This window comes from Aethina tumida, chromosome 3 (assembly GCF_024364675.1).
Source record: "Aethina tumida isolate Nest 87 chromosome 3, icAetTumi1.1, whole genome shotgun sequence".
Lineage (NCBI taxonomy): Eukaryota > Metazoa > Arthropoda > Insecta > Coleoptera > Nitidulidae > Aethina > Aethina tumida.
In genome coordinates, this window is record NC_065437.1 from 16,106,094 (window position 1) to 16,128,653 (window position 22,560).

The 22,560-nt window shown below is 29.5% G+C and overlaps 1 protein-coding gene across 1 annotated transcript in view; it reads right to left on the minus strand.

The window, feature by feature from the left end:
• Window positions 1–873: 873 nt before the first annotated feature.
• LOC109600255 (lachesin) overlaps window positions 874–22,560 on the minus strand; it is a 146,846-nt gene continuing 125,159 nt past the window's right edge. Inside the window, exons 4-7 of the mRNA XM_049965373.1 lie at window positions 19,713–19,923; window positions 11,108–11,152; window positions 4,658–4,957; window positions 874–2,113 (exon numbers count right to left, since the gene is read on the minus strand). Coding sequence (XP_049821330.1) covers window positions 2,013–2,113; window positions 4,658–4,957; window positions 11,108–11,152; window positions 19,713–19,923 — 657 coding nt within the window. The 3' untranslated portion in view covers window positions 874–2,012. The remainder of the gene's footprint in view (window positions 2,114–4,657; window positions 4,958–11,107; window positions 11,153–19,712; window positions 19,924–22,560) is intronic.

Here is a 22,560-nt window from a genome sequence, read left to right on the forward strand (position 1 = left end):
ACTCATCATTTGATCGAGCGAGGGCAAAATGAAAATTTTTAATCTCGCACAAGAAGGTAATTGCTATCTGTAACTAAAATTTATTAAGAATTTAACTTCTGTAAATTTACAGTCACGTTTCCATAATTGCCTGGTACTTTTTTAAACTTTTTTATTTCAACCTACAAACTTGAAGTTGCTTGGCTGCGTAAAATATTTACACGAATAAAACGAAAAGTAGAACTAGAGGTAAATGAAGAACGTGGCCAGAACAAATTGATATTTATAATATATTTCAATTAGATGTGTAAAAAACCTTAATTTACCAAACATGATGTACTGGATATTAAAAAAAGGATGTAAAATATTTTTAATAAATGTTAGAATGGACCAATATAAATATAAGTTTTAATAAACATGAATCCACTGTTTTGAAGATTATACTAGATTATTATTATTTGTTTCTCATTTAGTTATTTAATACTTTTAGATACAAATAAAAAACCTGTCTAACTAATAAAAAAGACTTAAAAAAAAAGAAAAATTTAGAATTTATTTCAAAAAACTTCAATCGACTATGATAAAAAATGTAGTTTTTTAAAAGGAGGGAAAAAGGGCTACAAAAACGAATAAACTTCTCCGGAAACTCTCATTTGCATTAAAACTTTTCTGCTTATTCTGGATCATATTTTTGCCTTTTAAATATTTTACTTTCTTTTTTAAAACGCTGTATATGTTGTTTGAAGACATTAATTAAAGTAATTGATGTTTTTATTTGACTTGCTTGCTTGTGGTTGTTGTAATAACTTACCTGCACAATTATTAATTAAAAGCACTTTTATTTAGACTGGAATTAAAACATATTGTGTTTATACGAACTATGTTTATTTTTAATTAATATGTACAATATGATAATTACAAGATTAGATTTTACACGGTAAGACCATTTTTATAAAAATATTAATAAATCGAAAAATACTTAAAGTTTTAGATCATATATTGCCAAGGATTGATTTATAGTTTTTTGAAATCATGCAAACATATTCCTCTTTATATCATGAGCATATTATTTTAAAGGGAAATAAAATATGTTAAATTATTAATGTAATAAATATTAAACTAAGTAATTTAATTATCTATAATAGCGTAACAATGTTACTTCAGAATAAATTAGCGTTTGCAACTCAAAGAGTCTTGGCTAGAATGATTAAAGGGCTTAAAAAGAATTTAAAGTGGATTATTATTACAGTGAATGTAATACATAATGCATAAATAAACATGAAGCTGGATAACTAGGTTCATAAACGTGGATGTTGTTGTTTGATCAAAATTTTGTAATTGGGGATACGTGAGGCTATATTTTGTTACACAAAAGGAACGCAAACATCATTGCTTCTAACATTAACATGTTTTATGATAAATTAATTATATTATGGTGTTGTTTAACGTACAAGTTAAATTTAATTTATTCGGTGTACTTTTATTTCGTGTGGTGTGCACACGTTATGAACTATTATAGTTACGGATTAGTTTGTTGAAAGCCATTGTAACCAGTAAAATTCATTTAAACGAAAGTTTGGTCCACTTTTGGAGTTTAAGCGTGCGTCATGACATAAAGAAGAGTTGTTTGTTGAACAAAACGTATAGATTTAAGAGTAACAGAATAAAATGTGTTAAAATTTTAACAATATATCTACATAATATCAACATGTATATAATTATTACAATGAATGACCCTATATTATCCTATTTAGTGCTGACTAGTGAATATAAAACAGATTACACTATATACACTTTCTGGACGTTCTCAATCAAGTGTCCCACCACTCACAACCATAACACTGGAAACAGTTTAGCACCAAAAAATGAAACGAGCAGATTCACGTCGTACAGTACAGGGGAGGAAACACATAGCCAATACAGCACAAATTTTCTCGTTCGTTCAATGAGATTTATATACACGCAAGTCATTTTAGTTTCACTATTATTTATATGAGCATATCTTTGACTGATATTTATAGGGGCATGTGTAATCATCTGACCGTCGTGGTGACCAATAGGGAGAGCGTGGCGAGCAACGCTAACTGTTGAGGTATTCCTGCTCTGCTGGTCTGCATTGCCGCAGGATGTTCCCCTGAAACAAATCGCAATCATTTATTAAGCGGGCGATAAATAATTTCGGGCCGGTCGGACAAAGGAACCGAACACATGTACGGTTTTCACTCTATTTGCCGGCCACAATCATGGACACGATTATTTTCATTGACTCCCTGACATTATGCCGCTTTATATTAATTAATCCCGAAGGATATTTTAAATTACCATCGGATTCAATTTGCTGATCGTTCACCTTTTTTGTTTGCACACGGCAAATAAGTTCCTTTTTCTTTTTTTTTTAAGTAAAACGCTAATGTGAATTAAGCTAAAAATTTTATTATTTTTTTTTTTGATAATTTATCAGCTAAATAATTTAATTAATTCAATAATTTGAAATAAATATTTATAGGGTATCCCAGAATATGTGGGCAAACTCCCTGATTCAGATAGAACACAAAATAATAGGACAAGTTTCTATACACCTTGTATACATATATTGTTTAGAAATTTACCACGTTTCAAATGTTTGTTAAAAATGTCAAATATTTCTATAAAGGTATTAATATTTTTATGATTAGATTTTGCTTAATTTATTTTTAATTGTTAAATTGTATTGAGTTTTATTAGTGATTTGGTTAAAGAAACATTTAAAACAAATGTAAATGAACAACTTGCATTTATAGTTTTGAAATTGGTCCAGAAGTTCAGATGCCAAAGGTTTTAACAACATAATATAGTCGATTTTTTAAAAATGTAAAATTCACACAGTTAATTATTAATTTTTTTCTTCTTTTGCAAAGAAAAAAAGGTACTGAAAGACATAGAGTGATGGTATCATAGTTTCATTTCAGTCATGATGGGAGACTACATTTGGTTCCTAAATGGGAAACAAATTATAAAAGCAATAATAGACAAAATAGAAGTAGTTTCAGTTTCAGTTATTTTAATTAGTGAGAGAAAAAAATCGTTAAAAAGCTGCATATATCTACCACCCTTGTAAAATTCATAATTTGTGGTTTTTATTTTCAGTAGCTTATTTTTTTCATTAAGGTATCTTCTTCACGTAAAATTAACTTAATTTGAATGAATTCTATTTCTGCCGACACAAAAATGATTACGAATTTTCAGCATCGATTTTAACTCGAAAAACTGACTTTATCAAGTTATTAAAATTGCTGGTATCTAAATTATTAGATCAATCTCAAGTCTATATAAACAAAAGTTGTAGACTGTTCATTTATCTCTAATTTGACTGCTTATTTAGCCAAAATCGTCTATTGGGAGTTATATTAAAAAATATCAGAGAAATTCCTGAAACAAGATTCAATAATTCGTTGAAAAATATTTCCAAATATGATTGTCGAGTTTGATAAAGGTATATAAAAAGCAGATATTTTTTTCCAATTTGTAAGCTAGTATAATTTTAAAGATTAAAATGTGGCGAATGCGCTAAATGGTTTTTGAAAATATGGTGGATGCACTTATGTATCAATATTTGTGTTTGTCAATATTTTAAAAGATAATTGAATTTATTCATACATTTACCAATATTTTTATTAAAAAATTTAAATTTAATTAAATAGCAAATTATTTTAACTTAAAATGTCTTTTTACTAATGTACCATTTGATTTGAACATTATGATATTGCCTCTAAATGTGTGTATAATTAGCAAATTTACTGCACCTACAATATTTGACAGAAATATTAAATTATTTCGAATATCCATTAATGAAACAATTATTATATCTGAACGTTGTGTTGTTCATTGTAAGTTGGTAATGTTTTAATTAATACAGTAAATGATTACAATTTCACGTTTATCAAATAAGCGTACAATTTACTTTGTGTTTTGAATTAAAATTAAAATAAACTTATTTGTCGAAAATGTTAATTTAAATATGTATGTTTACACAATTATAACTATATCAATAGAATAAATGATTTGATTATTAATTGTCAAAAAATTAATATAAAGTAATTTTCAAATAGCATTAATAAAATATTGTAAATTAAATTAAGGCTATGTCAATTAAACTGTTATTGACAATATTCATTTATTTGGAACTGGAACTGGAAATATTCAGTTATGGAAAATATTTAAAATAATGTTACAAATTTTCTAAAACAATACAATCTTTAACATAAATACATTACAGCCCCTCAAAAATGTTATTATTTATAAATTTATTTAAACAATTAATATTAAAAGAAAAATAAAGTAAAGGGTTACAACTGTCATTTGAAAGGAAATCAACGTAGGAATGAAATTTTTTCTTCGTATGCTCCCGTTTCATAATCGAAAAAGAGTTTTTTATAAATATGTGCATTAATTAAAATAATAGATTTATCCTAGTGAAGTATTCCACACAATATAATGAGCACATGTTGTTTTTAACTCATTAGTGATGTGGTTAAAGTATTAGTGAGACTGTTATAGCTATTATAATCTATGTTGGTTGCAGAAGCCACATAATCGACAAAGTTTAATATAACGTATAATAGAGGACAATAATCGTGGATGGGCCGAAGATTAACGGACCCTATGATTAAACTGCGAGACACATAATCAGGGGACTCACCATTAAGAACGTGAACAACTGTCGAGGCCGGGCTAGCGTTGGACGGCATGCAAGTGTAATTTCCGGTGTCAGATAGCAGTGCCTTGGTGACCAGCAATTTGCTGGTGGTGCCCGCCTCAGTCTTCTCCGTCTCCAAGCTGATGCCACCCCTCGGCGAGTCGAAGTCCACCACCGAATGACCGTGATACCATAGCACCGACGACGGCGGAGTCGAGTGGACGTTCACGGTGCACGTGAGCGATATCGTGCTGCCCTTCTTCACGTACACTTCCGGCGGACCGGATATTGAAGCCTGGGCGTCTGGAACAAGTTTTAAATGTTCAGCGCCGAACTCGACCGATTGATTGGATGCAAATTGAAGATGATGTTCCTATATCGCAGATTTAAGGGCCGCCAAAACGGATTAAATTCCAATTACGTACAAGATTTATCAAACATTCGCTGTTAGGTTTGAGGCCCTCATTTCGGAAATTAATTTTAAATCAATTACAGTTATGTTCCGATATCATTTAAACAATAATATCGAAGAATCTGAACGATTTACCAGTATAATTAGAGTTTGATTTGTGGGTTAAATTAATCGTTGGAACCGAGTGAACGGTAGTGAACCAATTTTGGCTATGTAGAGACTTAAGAGTGTCAAAATAGTTAATTGCAGTCACTTAAAAGACATTTTGATTGGAAGTTGCCTTAGTTATTGTATAGTATGTATGATTAGTGACAGGTTATAGACTAACAATAGGTACACGTAGAAACAAGTATTGATTGGTGCGAGTTGACATATCAGGTTGGTCTAATATATGAATATAACATTGTAAGATGAATTTCTTGCAACTATAAAATTGTATAGTTTAAAATTAATTAAGAATTTTATTTAATTTTAGTTAAAAAATGTTTTTTGTTTAATAAAATGCTTTTAAAACTATGAAAATTTCATAATTTTGTAGGTTTCTTTAACAACCCATTTTATAATATTTTTTTATTCATACTATTAAACAATTTCATTTTTTGTCTATACTTAATAAATAAATATTGGATGCTCCGATATACCTCAATAAATCACAAAATGCGTCAAAATCGTTTCTGACAGATAAATTAGTCACTGAAAAGATGATTAATTGCAGCTTTGTTATTTATGTCTGTTCAAATAACAACGAAAAGCTTCTCGCAAAACAAAATACTATTTTTGGCATTTCTCACATAAAACTTTTTGGAATCACAAAAAACCTTTACTTAACTCATTAATTGTACAATTTTTTGCAGATTTTGATTCATTACACATTTAAGGGATTAAAAAAATATTTTTTTTTTCATTTAGATGATTAAAAAGATGTGCAATTAATAGGTTGATAAAATTATATTTTTATCTAATGCTAATAATATTATTGTTTTTAAATCATATTCGTTATTATTGCGGTTTTGTATTGGCGAAATTCAATTTCATGGCATAACCGCTGATTCAGATTTTCGCAATTATTCGTATAAATCAATACAAATGTAATAAACAATTTGTTTATGAATTTATCAATGTTACAATAACGTATTCGCTTATGGTATAATTTATTAAATAAATTATCATTCGAATATATTAGATCAAAACTGAAAAATTGGTCATGTTATAACATGTTCGTGCCATTTAAAAAACAAGGACATGCTAATTCACTTTGTCACGATTCCAGTTACACGTCGGGAATTATGATAAAAATACAAATACATCTTTTTTTAAAAAAGGAAAACAGTGCGAAGTATAGAGAGGATGCTTCAACAGATGTCAGTTAAAATATGTATTGCCGCTAAAAGCTTGTAGTTTTTTTTTGTTATCGATTTCGTGCTCCGTTGATGCAAAATTCGAGATTTTTTCGCCCATAAAACACGAAAAGATATTTTTATATATAGTCATCAAATATTTAGATACATTATTTTTGGAAGCAAGAAAGTTTGTATTGATTCTAATACTAAATTTCAAGTTAATTTACTTGTTATTTACAAGTCACGGAGAAGTGATGGGTTGAGTTAATTTCGATATTAAATTTAAAGTTTATGGATACAATATAATGGAAATGAAGTGGGTCTTGAGATCTACGGTTATCTAATTGAACCTTCGTTCAATCTGTCCAACTAAAAATAGACAATCATTTAATTGCCAATTCTATAACTGTGTTAAACCCTTGCGAATTAACTAACTAATTTAAGTACAATTATTGCATTTGACTTCTAATAGTTATCAATACTCATTCCAATTGTTCTCTATGTAGGTGTTTCGAAATTGTTGTAACATATATTAACTTTTTAGACTGTAGTTAAAAACGGTGCTTTAAAACAGTTCAAAACTTTATCTGTAAATACAATTTTATTTCCAATATTAACAAACAGTAGTTAAATATTTTATTTAATGTCAAATGTTAAGGTTATATTAATTATTATTTTTTATAAACACTAATGTTTTTTTACTCTATACAATGTTACATATATTTTTCTGGATTCAGCTGATCATAAATATAAAAACTTCGATTTTGATAAATACTTTTTTAAACTTCTTGAATTGCTGTGATGTATTCATTTAAATTTGTAAAATATTCATTCCGAATTTGGTTATAGATGTCATCTCCCATGTTTTCTAAAAGGTTGATGTCTGGATATTGGGTCATACAAGACAATATCGATGTTTTGGTCTCCTAATCAATCCTTTATAATTTTAGATTTGTATTTGGGATCGTTTTCATGTTGAAACACACTTATTAAGGACATAATTTCTTCAATATATAGAAGCAAATTGTTGTATAATATATCCCTATATATTAATTAATCTAAGAGGACCTACTCCAGAAGATTTGAAGCATTGAACCGCCACCACGTTTCACTGTAGGTATAACAAACTTATTGTGTAGTTTTGTCCCTGTAAGATATTTAACATAAGTAGAACCATATATTTATAAGACTAGTCATTAAATACTACTTGTCTCCACTGTTCTGTGGTCCAGTAAATGTGATCCTAAGCAAGTCAAAATTAGACCTTCATATTTTTAGTGGAAACTAGGGTTTGTCTTGTAGTTCTGAGGTCAAACGAACTTTTACCCACTAACCATCAAGTCTCACTACTTAAACTAAGTTTAGCAAGTTCCATTTCCTCCAGGTTGGTTTTAATTTCAGTTGACAATAAGACTGAAATTATTCAGTTATCGATTTCGTCTCATCTTTTTCGAAGATGTCAGTTTCTTTATTTTTTTAATAAGGGAAACAATTGATATATTTAGCCGTAAACTCTTAACAATCTCTTCTTGATTTTTTTAGTCCATAATAATTAAAATAAGTAAAACACCACTACTAATAATCTAAAGAAAAAAAAAGCAATATAAGATCATAAAGTAGAATGTTGTTATATAATTTTATTTATTGAAAAATAAAAAAAGTATAACATTTTTTAATGAATAATATTTGATTGACCCTTTGCGCAGCGAATACAACAATAACAGAAAAAACTGTAAACAATATGACACCCAATTTAAGTAGTACAGCTCATATTTTTAATATGAGTCATCAATATAGACCTCTATTGTATATTTTGATATATATTTCATGAATATAAGCTATTGTAGTTTAATTAATTTTATTATGAGTAAAATAATTGAAACAAAAATTTATGAAATTATGAAATAAGAGGTCAACAGTTCAATATCAAGGGACAATTAAATTCGAATTGATTGGAAAACACAAATAATTATGGCAATGCAATTATGAAATTTATGAGTGGCTAATTATTAAATGGTGTGAATATGACATTCGTGAGTTCCTGTAATAGTTTCCCGACAAAATCATTTTGCTAAACACGATTCATCACCGTTTATTATTGGAAAATCAGTCGAATTGGCAAATGGTATTTTTCAATTTTAAATTACATGGAAAACAGGCTGCCGTTTAATTGGATGGAAATGCAAAAATAATAAACACATTGCGATGTCAAGAATTTTTAAATTCATATAAGCTTTTATAGTTTTTGTGACATGGATTTCAAACCACAAAAATCAATAATAATATTTTTAAATCGGTGAATACAACTGATAATGCGCTGGCGGGGATTTTATTTACAAATTTAAAAATCTTAATCCCATATAACGGTTAAAATTGCGTTAGTGCTGCTACAACAAAAGGCAATCAATATCAAACACAACGGCATCAATTGTGATTTTCTGACTGTTCGTAGTGTTCACGAGCCAAAGGAGTGCGCTAACGAATCAATGCTCCAGACCACACATCGGATTTACAGCTATCGAATTGAATTATTTCGCAAAGCGTTAATTAGAATTATCGAACTGTCTAATGGGCTTAAATGTTTCTACTACAGCACTCAGTGTGCTCGCTTTGAAACCTATAAGTTTCAAAACAAAGCTTCTCCCTAATATTGTTAGTAGTGCAACGAAGACATGTCTGTATATTAGTAACGTCAGTAAATTGTCCGATAACAAAAGTCTGAATGCTAATATCACATTCACATTTCTACATGACATATTTTAATAAATTTATCGATTGTTAAATCAATTCGTCACCAATTAATTACGTGGACCTCTCGAACTCACCGAATCAAGTAAATATCGAATTTTCGTGTTAAAAATCAGGTTCCCATTGTTAAATCCACCGAAATTTGTGGCTCGACCATTAGAGCCAAATTAAATTCCAAATAATTCCGCAACAGTTTATCATTTGCCGTTCGATTTATTCGACGTTTTAATCCGCTGCCGAATAAAATCGAAAGGCCACAATAGAACAGTGGCTCTGAAACGCCGTTAGTTTTTGTTATACGAGCCTCGGGCGATTTTGATGGATGAATTAGAGTCGAATATTCGGCGGGGTGCGAAACACCGCTGCGAAATCCCTCGCAGCCCAGATAAGATTGACTTTTGTGTTAACGATAAAAATGATTTATATTAATGACCAGAACGTGGTAAGTTATTAAAATTATAATTACTATTTAAAAACGTCATCCAAAAAATTGTTTTAGTGAATTGTTCAAACTACATAAAATATGTAATAAATACCAGTCATGAGCAGTAATATGGCTTGTAATTACAACATTAATTTCAGACAAACACATCATATTTGTTAATAAAAACCAGAGGTAACGGTTACAGGTTAATTTGTTTTGTTTGTGGTTGAATTAATTTCATGCACCTATATTATTTATTATTTCACCAGAAAATAACACATTTCAAATACAATGGTCGGTTGTGTTTACATAATAAAGATATGTTTATCAGATTTGTTGTTTAAATAACAATCGCTTCTATTATTTTGTAGATTTACGCGTGGCCAAACTAACAAATATTAAAAAGAAAATATTCATTAAAATAGTTTACACAGTTTTGTAAATCTAAATTCATACACAGTTCCAATATTGCTATTTAAACCCACGAAATCAGTCACACCAAGTTGCACAAAATAAACTCGTTAGTCTTATCAAGAATAGTATCTTGACTATGAAATAATTATATTCTAATTTTCGTAGAAATGGAATAGTAATCGGGTGTTTTAAAACTCTTGATGTCACGAAAATCTTAATTTAATAGCTTTATAACTATACGAGTTTAATAATCGTGAGTAGTTTATTAAGCATGACCGATAGCGTGATCCCCAAAAACACCAGATTTAACTGCCTTGGACTTTTAGTCGTTAGTTTAACAGATACCACCTGCGTGGCTACAAGACATGCCGAGACATCGAATCAGAAACGAAAGTTCCACAAAAATTTTCATCATAATGACTATTGGACCCATTTAAATGATTTTTTTTTATGAAAAAGGATATTATATTTGATTTGCAGAATTATTTAGATACTTTTAAAGATTTTAAGATTAGGCTGGCTATTCCTGTTGGAATAAGTCGAGGTGAGCTGAAAAGTTCCCCATTTTGGTTCCTTCTTGAAATCCTCGAAATGGGTTTTTGTCAGCATTGTCAGTTGTGGGTGAGACACATTGTATATATGCTTGTATAATTGGTTTTAATAAAAAAAAATGATTTATAAAAAATATATTTTATAATTTCTAAATCACCTATCACACATTTACTACGTAATTTTAATATTTATTTTAATCAACAAAATATTAACGTTGCATTGTTGCAAATAAAAAATTTTTAAATCAATATTTAAGAAATTGTATTAATTCTAATTAATATTAATGTATTTTTTCTTTTTTTTTGGGGGGTTTTAGTTAAATATTCATAAGATTAGACTTTTTTTGAGTTACCATGAACACCATGTTTTCTTCTGAAAGCTAGAATAGCAATGAATAGCAACAATGTGACTAACTTTCTTGAAATGATAAGTACTAATGTGCGTCTATTAATAAAGTGTGTCGCGAACAATGAGCCCGAGTCGACGTCCCACGATCCATGGAACCAGACCGTGACACAAAGTAAGGTGATAGCGGCGTGCGTGAAACGGATGAAGAGAGGTACCTTTGGGCCGGGGACCGGGGTGCGTCGCGGCTAGGGAGGACAAGTCTGGAACAAAAGGAACAAAAACACTAATTTGTCCTGCCATTCCACTGATTGCAAGGATGTAGGCGATGCGGCATGCATACGGGGAGGCGCGGCAGGATAGAACGGGGAACGTACCGGCAAAAACTTATCAACTCAACCGAACGATGGTCGGGACGATAAAAGAGGATCTCACAATGGCCTATGACAAATTCACAGCTCCGCGCTTTTTGCCGTAATTATATCCGCGAACGGTTATTGTTTCTCGAGTCGGACCCGGTTTCACCACCATTCACAGTTACGCTAATCTCCTTATCTATTCGAGGTACATCCTATAGTATTTTTGCTTTGTTGATGTTTATTGATAAGGAGTTAATTGAAATTTGTATACGTTTTTAACACAATTAACCGTGTTGTTCTCTGTTCCATAATAATAAAAATTATCTATTATTCAAATATAATTTTGCTTATTATTTATTGATAAAAATATATTTAATGACATGAAAACTTTTTAGACTTAAAACAATATAGCACACTGAAAGTATAATAAATAGTTTTGGCTTTTTTTTATTTTTTTTTTTAGTTGAATATGTTTTATTTTTATTTAATCAATACAATCCATTTTACTGATAACGTTAATAAAAGTGATGTCTTCTACTAATTGAAAGCAGTTAGTTGTTTTGGATGCTAATTAAATATTTAATTAGGAATGAGCTTTATTCTATTTTTGGTCTGGAACAATTTACGCCGACAATAATCAGAAATTAATCATTGACAGTACAATAAAATTGAACAAAAAAAATAATGATTATAAGGTAAGAAAATTGGACCATTACAACAAAACTACATTCTTGGTTCCTAACAAAACATTCGAAGATAATTAGATGTGCACGGAATTTCGATTAGTCCGGAAAATTTTAAAACTACACAACCGAGCACACTCTGATTATCTAATTAAAGTTTGCGAGAATGTTAACCTCATACGCCCTTGAGTATTCCGATGGTCAATTTCGATGTGTAACTAGACATGCTCGAGACTAGCTGTTTCATTTCGAGTGTATTTGAATTAAGTTGGATGGGAGTTTTGGCCTCAATTACTCGTTCATTAAAGAAGTTCCGGCAAAATTTGTTGGTCCATTAGTTAACCGATATGCGGTTTATAATATTTATGTTTATTGACGCATTAATTTAAACAGAAATTGGTTACTAAACTATTTAATGGCAATTTGTAAAACTGGGTTTAGGTTATATTCATATACAAGCTGTTTAGCTTGCACTTCTATAACAAAAAAAAAAATAATTATAAAAATTTCATGTGAAAATTATTGTGAAACAAATTTCTTGTGAAAGCAAAATTGGAAGAAATTTCAGTCCTCTCGAACAATTTAGTTTCGAAGAAAATTTCCCGTATGAGTACTATATGATACTAATGAGCCATACTTTCGAAATTTGTTGGGTGCATAATTGCTACAATTACGAGTGGTAGCCTTAAAGAAATATATATATATATAACGATGTTACGAAAAACGTGAAAATTTACTAAAAACGTAAAATTTACTAAAAACGTAAAATCTCATTATTTCATTAAAAACATGAGAAATAACTAAAAACGTAAAGTGAAAAACGTATGATGAAAATCTTGGATTTATATCCATATGATTTTGATGCATTTTCCATACGTAAAATCCATAACGATCATTTTCCATAAAGATTCAAATCCATACGATAAAAATCCATAACGATCATTTTCCATAACGATTAAAATCCATGCGATCATTTTCCATATGATTAAAATCCATACGATCATTTCCTATAACGATCAAATTCCATACGATCAATTTTCATTCAATTAAAATCTATAGAATAAAATCCATACGTTTGAATTCATACTGATAAAATTACATAGATTTTTATTTATTTACTAATACTAATTTTCTGAATAATCATTAAAAAAGTAAAAATAAATAATTCTAATTTTTCCTGGATTCCCAAAAAATTACTAAAAACGTAAGAAATAACTAAAAGACATAATCATTTTATTAAAAGAACAATTCTTTTTAATTTAAATTAATTTTATGATTAACCAGCTGTATCCGCGACTTCGTCCGGGAGGCACCCGACGTGGCGGCCCAGTGGTGGCATGCGCGTGAGCTGCGCGTGGTAAAAGAATTTTTCTAAAATAAAAGTAGCCTAAGTTACTCCTTATTACATCAGCTACCTGCAATGAAAGTCCTGTCAAAATCGGTCCAGCCATTTCAGAGATTAGCCGGAACAAACAAAGACAGTGAAACAAAAATTGTAAAAAATGTTATTTTGGTGTATGTATCGTATTTATATTCATATGCATGTAGTAAAAAACGGTTATTTCAATATTACAAACAGACACTCCAATTTTATTTATATGTATAGATTATTAATTCACTATTTATTAGTGAATTCCGAACACCAAGAATTAATGAACTTATATTCATATTATATTGGAACAAAAGATTTTTGTTTAGTTTCTTTACTTTTCTTTTTTTATTTAATTTTGAAGTCGAAGGTTTCATCAAATTATTCGATTTGGAGATGGTTGATGCCCGATAACATAAGGAAGGTGGTCTTTCACTTGGAGAAGGCGAGATTATTCCAGGCAGGCAAGAGGAAATACAGAATGGCAAAATATGATCAATTTGGTATGGTGAATTTGGATAACGTTGTCTTTACTAAGGAACCTCTATTTTGTATTGGAATGAGTCAAGGAATTGGAAGAACCCAGGGAGAATACTGTAACTGGTATATATTTATTACCATGGCTCAAATAGAAGGTGAAAGGATTTAGGGAACTCTTTTTATGGATGCAGGTCCTCCCTTGTGTTTTTTGTACATTGCATTTAGTTACGATCGATGTTACTAGTCTTCCCAGACGAACAAAAATCTTGGAATATCTGTGGTACGAAATTGGAATATTGTGGGATTCTTTGCCTCTGGGACAAATTACCAACTTAATCTGTAGCATGTCGAGACAAGTATATGTATAAAAAATCATTAATTTGTTTTTCCTCTTAGGATTTTATTGGTAAATAGTATGTATATTCCTCATTAATAGTTTGTCAGACTTAGTTATATTTTTTAATTAGGTTATCGATCTTTCTAGCAACGTGTGAAGGATATTTATTCTATTCGGTTGGCTTAAGGAAAACACCTCGTTAAATATTTTCATGATGAGCAAGTTGTACGCAGATGTGGAGTCGATAGACTGGTTTACTGAGGAAGAATAATTTAATGATTTCCTTTAATATTCATATTCTTTTAATTGATTGCACCCTTTCAAATAAACTGTCATTAAAAACACAAAGAAATTCCAAAAATACGTAATATAAATTACCTTATTTAATTAATGGTCTCATAAATATAAATAAAATTAAAAAACATTAATTTAAATGTTTTTTTGAATAATTAGCACGATCATGATGAAATATTTATTGACATTCTCAAAATATTCCTATAAAATATATTATATAAATATACACATTTAAAAATTTTAAAAAATATTAAAAAATGACAATAAATTAAGTTATCCATATAAATATTAATACTTTTTAGATTACGGACCAATAAAATTTTCCTCATGATAATGTGTTAAATTTAAATCAATAAGGACATTTCAATTTTATTTAAAAGCTTTTTTTTGCATTTTATATGACCACAACATAAAAAAAATATTCCCGAATGTTGCAAACTCATGAGCACGTGAATTGCATCATACCCAGTTGCAATTATTCGCAATGTATCCAATGAGTATAGAAAAATAACACGAAATAGATGGGTAAAATTCACAACAAAAATATAAACACGTCATTGCAAAGTAAAAAATATGCACTACGTCAATGCATAAAATTTAAATGAAACTGTCGGTTTCCCATGGGTAAATATTCGAATGATCCGAAATATTTTTCATTGTATTTCCCAAACAAAACATTTCTCATTCTTGCTTCAATGAGTTACTTTATCTTGTTTACATCTTATTTATTTTATTTGTTATTTAATTATCATTATTTTTTATATATTATTATAAAAAATGAACATACGAAATATACTAAAATAAATGTGAGGTCCAGTAAAAAACTAGAAAACAATTAAAAAAAGACTTTTAAAAATATTAGCTGTTGTAATTAAAGACTTTAACAATGTAATAAATTACAGAAATTAATGTTAGAACTGCTTGGACACAAGTTAAACAATTATGTTATTATTAGTCATTACGTACAGTTTGCAACAAAGGCAATTTCCGACTTAAGTGCAATTAAAAAGTTCCTTTATTACATCAGTTCGTTGTTTGTATTAGGCAACTGAAACCTAGAATCTAAAAAATAACAAAAGAATAATTAAATTGAGAAATTGCCTTATTCATAAAACAATAAATCATTGGTAAAGCGGAAGCGAAAGCATAGATAAGAAAATTAAATCTAATTTGAATAAACTTTTTAGGAAAAACGAAAGATAAAAATTACTGACTCAAGTTAGAACGTAACGTTTTAATTTTTGTAGTTGATAAGTTATATGTAATCGGATTTCCAATTTCCTTATTAATTAATAAAAATACCTATTTCACATTTTGATTTAATTTGTCAAAAAGTCTGCAATAAATTATACTGATATCCACATAAACAGACATACAACTTTTTATATCAGTTAAACAAGTTAAATTGAAATAATGAACACACCATTGTGTACAATGGCGACTTCATTATCCAAACTGAAATGCAACAGCAACAATATTCGGTTCGAAAAGTTTATATGGAAGTTGCAGAACTCATCAAAAAGAACGAACAACTTTAAACCACGAAATAAAAGGGAATGGATTTAAATAGATGACTTTATCAAACCACTCATGTGGGGGAAGACATAAAGAAAAAGAAAATGGATTGTTTTTTTTATGAAATTTTTACCCGCTCGAGACAATGCATTGATTTCGATTAATTGGATATTTGAAATTGTGGTATGTTTTACAAAAGATATCGAGTTTTACGCTAGTCGGTGAATAAAGCTTTGTACTGAATAAAATTGAACAAAATCTTTTGTTTTAATAACCAAACACAATAGAGTTGTTTAAATACATAAAAAGCAGATATTTTTTAAATTATAGAAAATTGTATATGTATGAATGTTGTTTCACAATTGGTCGTACCTAGCTAGGGGAGTAAAAGCACGACCAAACACACATTTAATTATTCAAGTTCTCTAAAACGTGATACGTGTCATAAATTGATGCTTTTGATATTGCGTTACCCGATAATTTCTGAACATCAAAGTGTTCCTTTGCTGTTTTGTATTATGACATTTTCACGGCAAAAAAAGCAGGAAAATACGCATCAGCGACAGTGTGAAACTAAATCGTCCACAGGTGTAAATAACTGGAAAAATTGAGACGAATTAATGAGAATTTTTAAAAAGATTTTAAAGTGACACGTTTCATCGATTTTACGATGTCGTTCGGGTTTGTCGGAATAAAAACTAATGACTTCCTCATAAATATTCATGTTTAACTTTTGATTTGAAAAATTGACAGTTAAAGGAAGAGAAATCGTTTCGACGATGATTCCTATTAAACAGAAACAGAAAATAAAAATAAAACATAAACACATCATTGTAAAAGGAGCAAAATGAGGGAATAAAATTTAAATTTGAATACTACTGGTTTCGTATATGTAAATATTGGATTATTCCTGATACCATCTCCTCAGTTATTTGTTTTCTTTCACATTGGCTCCACTACAGTTTAACTTTTATTTTCTTGTACCACTAAATGATGCTCAAGTTTTGTATATATCTAAAAATCTGAATCCATTGTTACATTATTATTGTTATTGTTAGCTGATATATTTTATTGATGATTACTAAACTCGTCTATTATCTAGCATCAACTTTAGGACAACGTTTAGGATCCTTACCGTATTTTAATTATTGACTCTAACGGCGGTTCCGAACTTTGTGTGTCAAAACAATTATACAAGTATATTAATTTGTTTTAAATTTGGTAAAGCAATACGTTTTGATTTGAATAAAGTTCCCATTAAGTTATTAATAAAATAATAAATAAATCAATGATTTTAATATTTTATAATATCTACAAAAAATTATGATGTTTCTTAATATCTTTAACTATTCATACAATATTCAACAGAAAAATTTAAAGTCTAAAGTAAATTAAATCGGTTTATATGTCATCCACAATGAATTCTTATTTTTTAATTTTAAAAAGAGATAAATAAATTTTAAAATAATATTATTCAATATACATAAAAGTTTATTTAAGATATATACACTGAGACTCATTTGAAAGTGGGACACACTTAAAAAATTTCTATTTTCTTATTCTACTTTAACAAACTTTTTTTTGAATAGTATAGCATGAAAATATGTACTTAAAAATAAAATGTCACGTTATTTGGTTTAAAACTAAAACTTACAGTGTAATGAAAATTCAAGAAATCTTATAATAAATTATTTATAGAATATCTAAATAAACACCATTGAATTAAGCACCCTCTCAAATTACCTACCTATTATTATTTCTTTAAAAAATGTGTATATTCTAAGTTCTGTGGAATAATTAAAAATCATATTTTCTTATGATTTTTTGTATAAAGAAATTTATTGGATAAACTGTCTAAAATAGAACAAATTATTTTTATATTTCAATAATATTATACTAATAATAATATACTAATTGCACTATACTTTTATTAATACACACCGTCAAAAATCTTGGACCGCCTAATATTTTTGAGAATAAAAAGGAATTACATTTTATAATTAATTGTACATAATTTATTGCTTTGTTACAAAGGTTTTAAGTATATTTTTTATTGTTTTGGTGTAACACTGGTAGAAAGAAAAATAAAAAGAAACTAGAACCAAAAAAGTAGTTTATTGGTAAATTTGTAATATAATATACTTTAAAGAAACACGTAGATACATACTTTAATACTCTATATGTCTTCCTCTGTTTTAAAGTAGATAATTGCTTGATGCAGCATATCCCACACGTGCTCGATTGGATTCACATCTGGCGAGTCCGTTGGCCAATTAAATCTTTACACATTTGTTCTTCTGACGCATTTTGGACATTTCTTGGTGAGGTCGAACATTATTGTCCATTAAAAAGAAATTTTATCCCAGTTCTTGTCTCATGGGTTGAATAATTGGCTCAACAACATTTTAGAGGTAGATATTTCCTGTTAAAGTGGTATATGAATTAGTGGAGTCCGTCGACCATGCATAATATCACCGCAAAACATTTTAATCTCTTAATCGAAAAGGCAGTCCTGCGGCACGTCCTGGTTCGCTCCGAACCCTCAGGTGCCGGCTGTCACTCGTCAAACCAAACGTTTCTTCACTGCGGTAAAAAGCAATTTACGAGTATATGCTCTTGAGCTCATTCTAGATGGGTGGCTAGAATGTCTAGGCACTCTTAATGATAGTCTGGACCTTAAATTAGCATCACGAAGTTATCGTCGGATTGTAGGTGCAGAAATCAGTCCTCCGTAGGTTTTTTTAAACTGTGTTCTTACAGCTGAGACAGTATTGTTACGTTGCGTCATACAAAATTGGCTGTGTAACGATTCTCCCTTGCATTTATTACTCTTGGGCGTCCACCACCTGGTGTTATATGCGCATTTCCACTATTTTGATCACAGACGGTCTAGGTATGGCAAGTGTCGTTGAAATTCTCAGTTTGGACCAAACCTGTTGATGTAAAATTGATTTCCAGGCATTTTTCAATAAGTAAATAGAAATTATTTTGGTCGCTATTTACACCAGACTAAGTAATTGTAAAAACTGAAACGAAAACATTGTTGAACTTTTTTGCACGACGACAAAAACCTGCAATTTGTATGCATCCATTTCTATAAAAACGTTATATTGAAATTAGTTTTTGTTTCTGTTTTAGGAGGGGGTCTAATAGTCTTGACGTTACGTGTTTGTATAAACTCAATTTTTTTAGGTCCATGGTAGAATTAATGTGTCGTGTGCAGAAATTACCAAGAACAATTGAGAAATATTACCACGAATTTACGAAAATAAATGCATTGAAATGAATGGTCGATTGATGAATGTAAATAAAATTTGAATAATAAGAGTATTAGTATAAGCCTAGTATTGTTAGTATAGTATTATAATATTCTTGAAAAATAAGATAAATTGTACTATTTTGGTGTCTCGCTTTCAAATGTATATAATGTATTGTTTGTTGCTTTTTGTTAAATAAACCATGATGTAACCAGTAATACATTATACAATACAATAGATTAAATCATAATAAAAAACATAGATTGCTGTTCACTATATTAGATAAATCGAAAATAATAAGATTTTTATAGAAACTTAATTTCATATTTCAGAAAAAATAGTATTCCCAGTTAAATTATTAAAAATCGTTCTCCATGTACATGTCAGAAACAGTAAAGAAAAATCTCTCCCTGTTGAATTTAATTAAAAAAAAACAACATATGTGCGAATGCGTACGCTGACAGCACAAAGGACCGAGTCAGTATTTTTTATCGTCGGCGGGTCTCGCGCACCGGAGAGTGCTACTTACCGTCGACATTAAGCATAATGGCCAGATTTATCTTGGGCTCGGTGTTCACCTGGCACTCGTACACGCCCCCGTCCCGCTTCTGGACGTACTCGATCCGCAGGTCCCAGTCGTCGCTGTGCTCCGGATGCCGGACGCTGAAGCGCTGGTCCCCGGTGTAAGTGTGGATGCCGGACGTCAGGATGTGTAGGTCGCGTTTACGCATCCACGATACCTGAAACAAGGAACGGGTCAAGATCAGAACAAAAAATACGAAACTTACTATTAATACTTTTTTATATATTAAAGTAACCAAACCGTATTTTCAATACAGTTGATTTCAATACAATTTATTTCTGAGTCTCATATCGTTCTTTAAAGTTAAAAATACCTAGTGGTGTCCTCTTATCGATACAAGTTCCAGAATGATAAAAGTGGTAGAAAACAAAAGACTAATAGAGCTGTGGACAGGAAAATAAAAAAATACATACTGTTGCGACTCTTTTATAAGCGTATCTCCCATAAATCAAGAAATACACGAAATCAGTCTGTCGGTGAGTACCATAAAATGAAGATTAAAAGAAGCTGATATTTATGGTAGAAAATCGGCAAAGAAGCCCTTCATTTCTACAAAAAACAATTTTGTTTTCCGATGAAAGTCGGTTCCAATTATTCAAATCTGAGGGCATTTCATGGGTGAGACCAACATATAATCCCAAGTATACTAATGTGAAACATGGTGGAAGAGGCGTTATGGTTTGGGGATGTTTTATTGGGTTTGCCATAGGCTCGTTAGTTAAGATAGACGGGATAATTGATCGTTTCGTTTATCGTGACTGTTTGGAGATCATATGCTTCCATTTACTGAAGATAACATGAATTAAAGGAGAACATTCCAGCACAATAACGATCCGAAACACACGCCTAAGTTAGTTAAAGAATGGTTCGCTTTTCAAGGATTACTTGTAATGTTTAGGCGAGCACAAAGCCCAGACCTCAATCCAATTGGAAGCCTTTGGAAAAGGAAACTGATCTGAGAATCCATGCAAATAGACTGTCAAATTTGAATGAAGTCTACGAAGAAATTCAAAATCAAAGGAAAGAAATATCAAACGATTATATCTAAAAGTTACTGAAATGAATGAAAGCAAGGTGTATAGAAGTTATATGCTACTAGATACTAAATAAAGGAAGACATGACCCTGTTTTTAAAATATTAATAAACACCTAACTAAATCCATAAATGAACAATTATATTGCTGTATAGTTGTCAAACTTTTATCAATACAAAGAAAAACTTCTAAAGTTACTCTAACTATGAGTGATAGTGAATGTAAAAGGACGTTTAAATATCTTTGCTGTCAAGTATAGTAAAAAAAATTGGGCAAAATATAATTACGAATATAAAATAGCAGGGAAATTTAGTTCATGGTAGAATAAGTTTTATTACAATTAAAATTAAAAAATAATTCTCTTTAAAAAAAACCTAATTAAAAAAATATGATCTATTTTTGATAAATTTACAAACTATTTAAAAAATACTCTTGGGCATGGAGGCGACGTATAATGCATTTTTATATTAATTGGTCGATTTATCATAGTTTATCCTCTCTATATATATGTATATTCACAAATAAATCACACTGGGCATAAAACACATAGAGATATACTCAATATGCCTTTGACACAAAATATTTAATATATACATTATTCAGCAATTAAAATACTAATTCATTATTATATATTCCATATTTTACCGTTTGCATAAACAAATATATAAGCAGGAAAACAAAAACAATAATAGCAGCGCACACAAACACTGAACATAGAGTCCGTGTCCCGGAATTTTATTAAACGACTCCCGGATTAGAATATGTTCGTTGTGCGGAGAAATGAAAAGCTTTGTTTAGACTTTTAGCTCGCGAAGATTGTGAAAAAATTGTAATCTTTTCAGTTGCGCAAATAGTAGATTTAATTATAAGATAGCAAGTTTATTATGCTTCCAGTTCGCTTACTTTTAAGGTAAAATTGAAATATAAATTAGTACGTTTATGGAATTTGCAACACTGACTTTTAACGGCTCTGCGTTTTGTTTTATGAAAGTTTGCCGTAATAAAACGTGATTTAACTGACTAAAAAATTTTACATTTTATTTGAGGGGATTTTTTAAATACTTTTTACGGCTCTATTAATCGAATCGGAAATTTCAAAATAAGCATGAAAATGACAATGTTTAAAAAAACTAAATAAAATCGTTTTAAATCATACTCTATACTAACAACATTAAAATACTAAAATCTAAATACTTAAGTTTTATTTTACAAAATCAACAATTTTTTCTATATAAAATCCACATTTCTGGTCATTTTTCGTTTATTTAAAAATATAAACTCGATAATTTGCGAAGAAAGAAGTAATAAAGTGTGATAATGGGAAAATATAAATCCTATAAACTCGAGAACGGTCATAAAAACGTCGTTGTAAAAAAGGTCCTCAATCAAAGGCATAAAAATAATTGTTTGACTTTAACCAAGTCAATCAAGAAGTTTTAAGCCCAATAAAAGACTGACCAAAACTAACAATCGAAAATAAATTCAGTTAAGCTTTCATTACTTTATTTTCACAGTATTTCGACAAATATCTCGACTTTTAAGGATTTTTTGGTCAGATTTATGTTTGTACGTCGGTGAATTTTGAATTATACATTATACATAATTACAATAGATGTTACCAACAGTCAATCTGAGCGCAAATTCAAATTAAAATTAAACTTTATTGTTATTATTAAATATGCACAGATACATAAAAATAAATTATTCTAACAAATTACACCATTATGCTGATATAAATTTAAATGTAGCGGTTTTCGCGC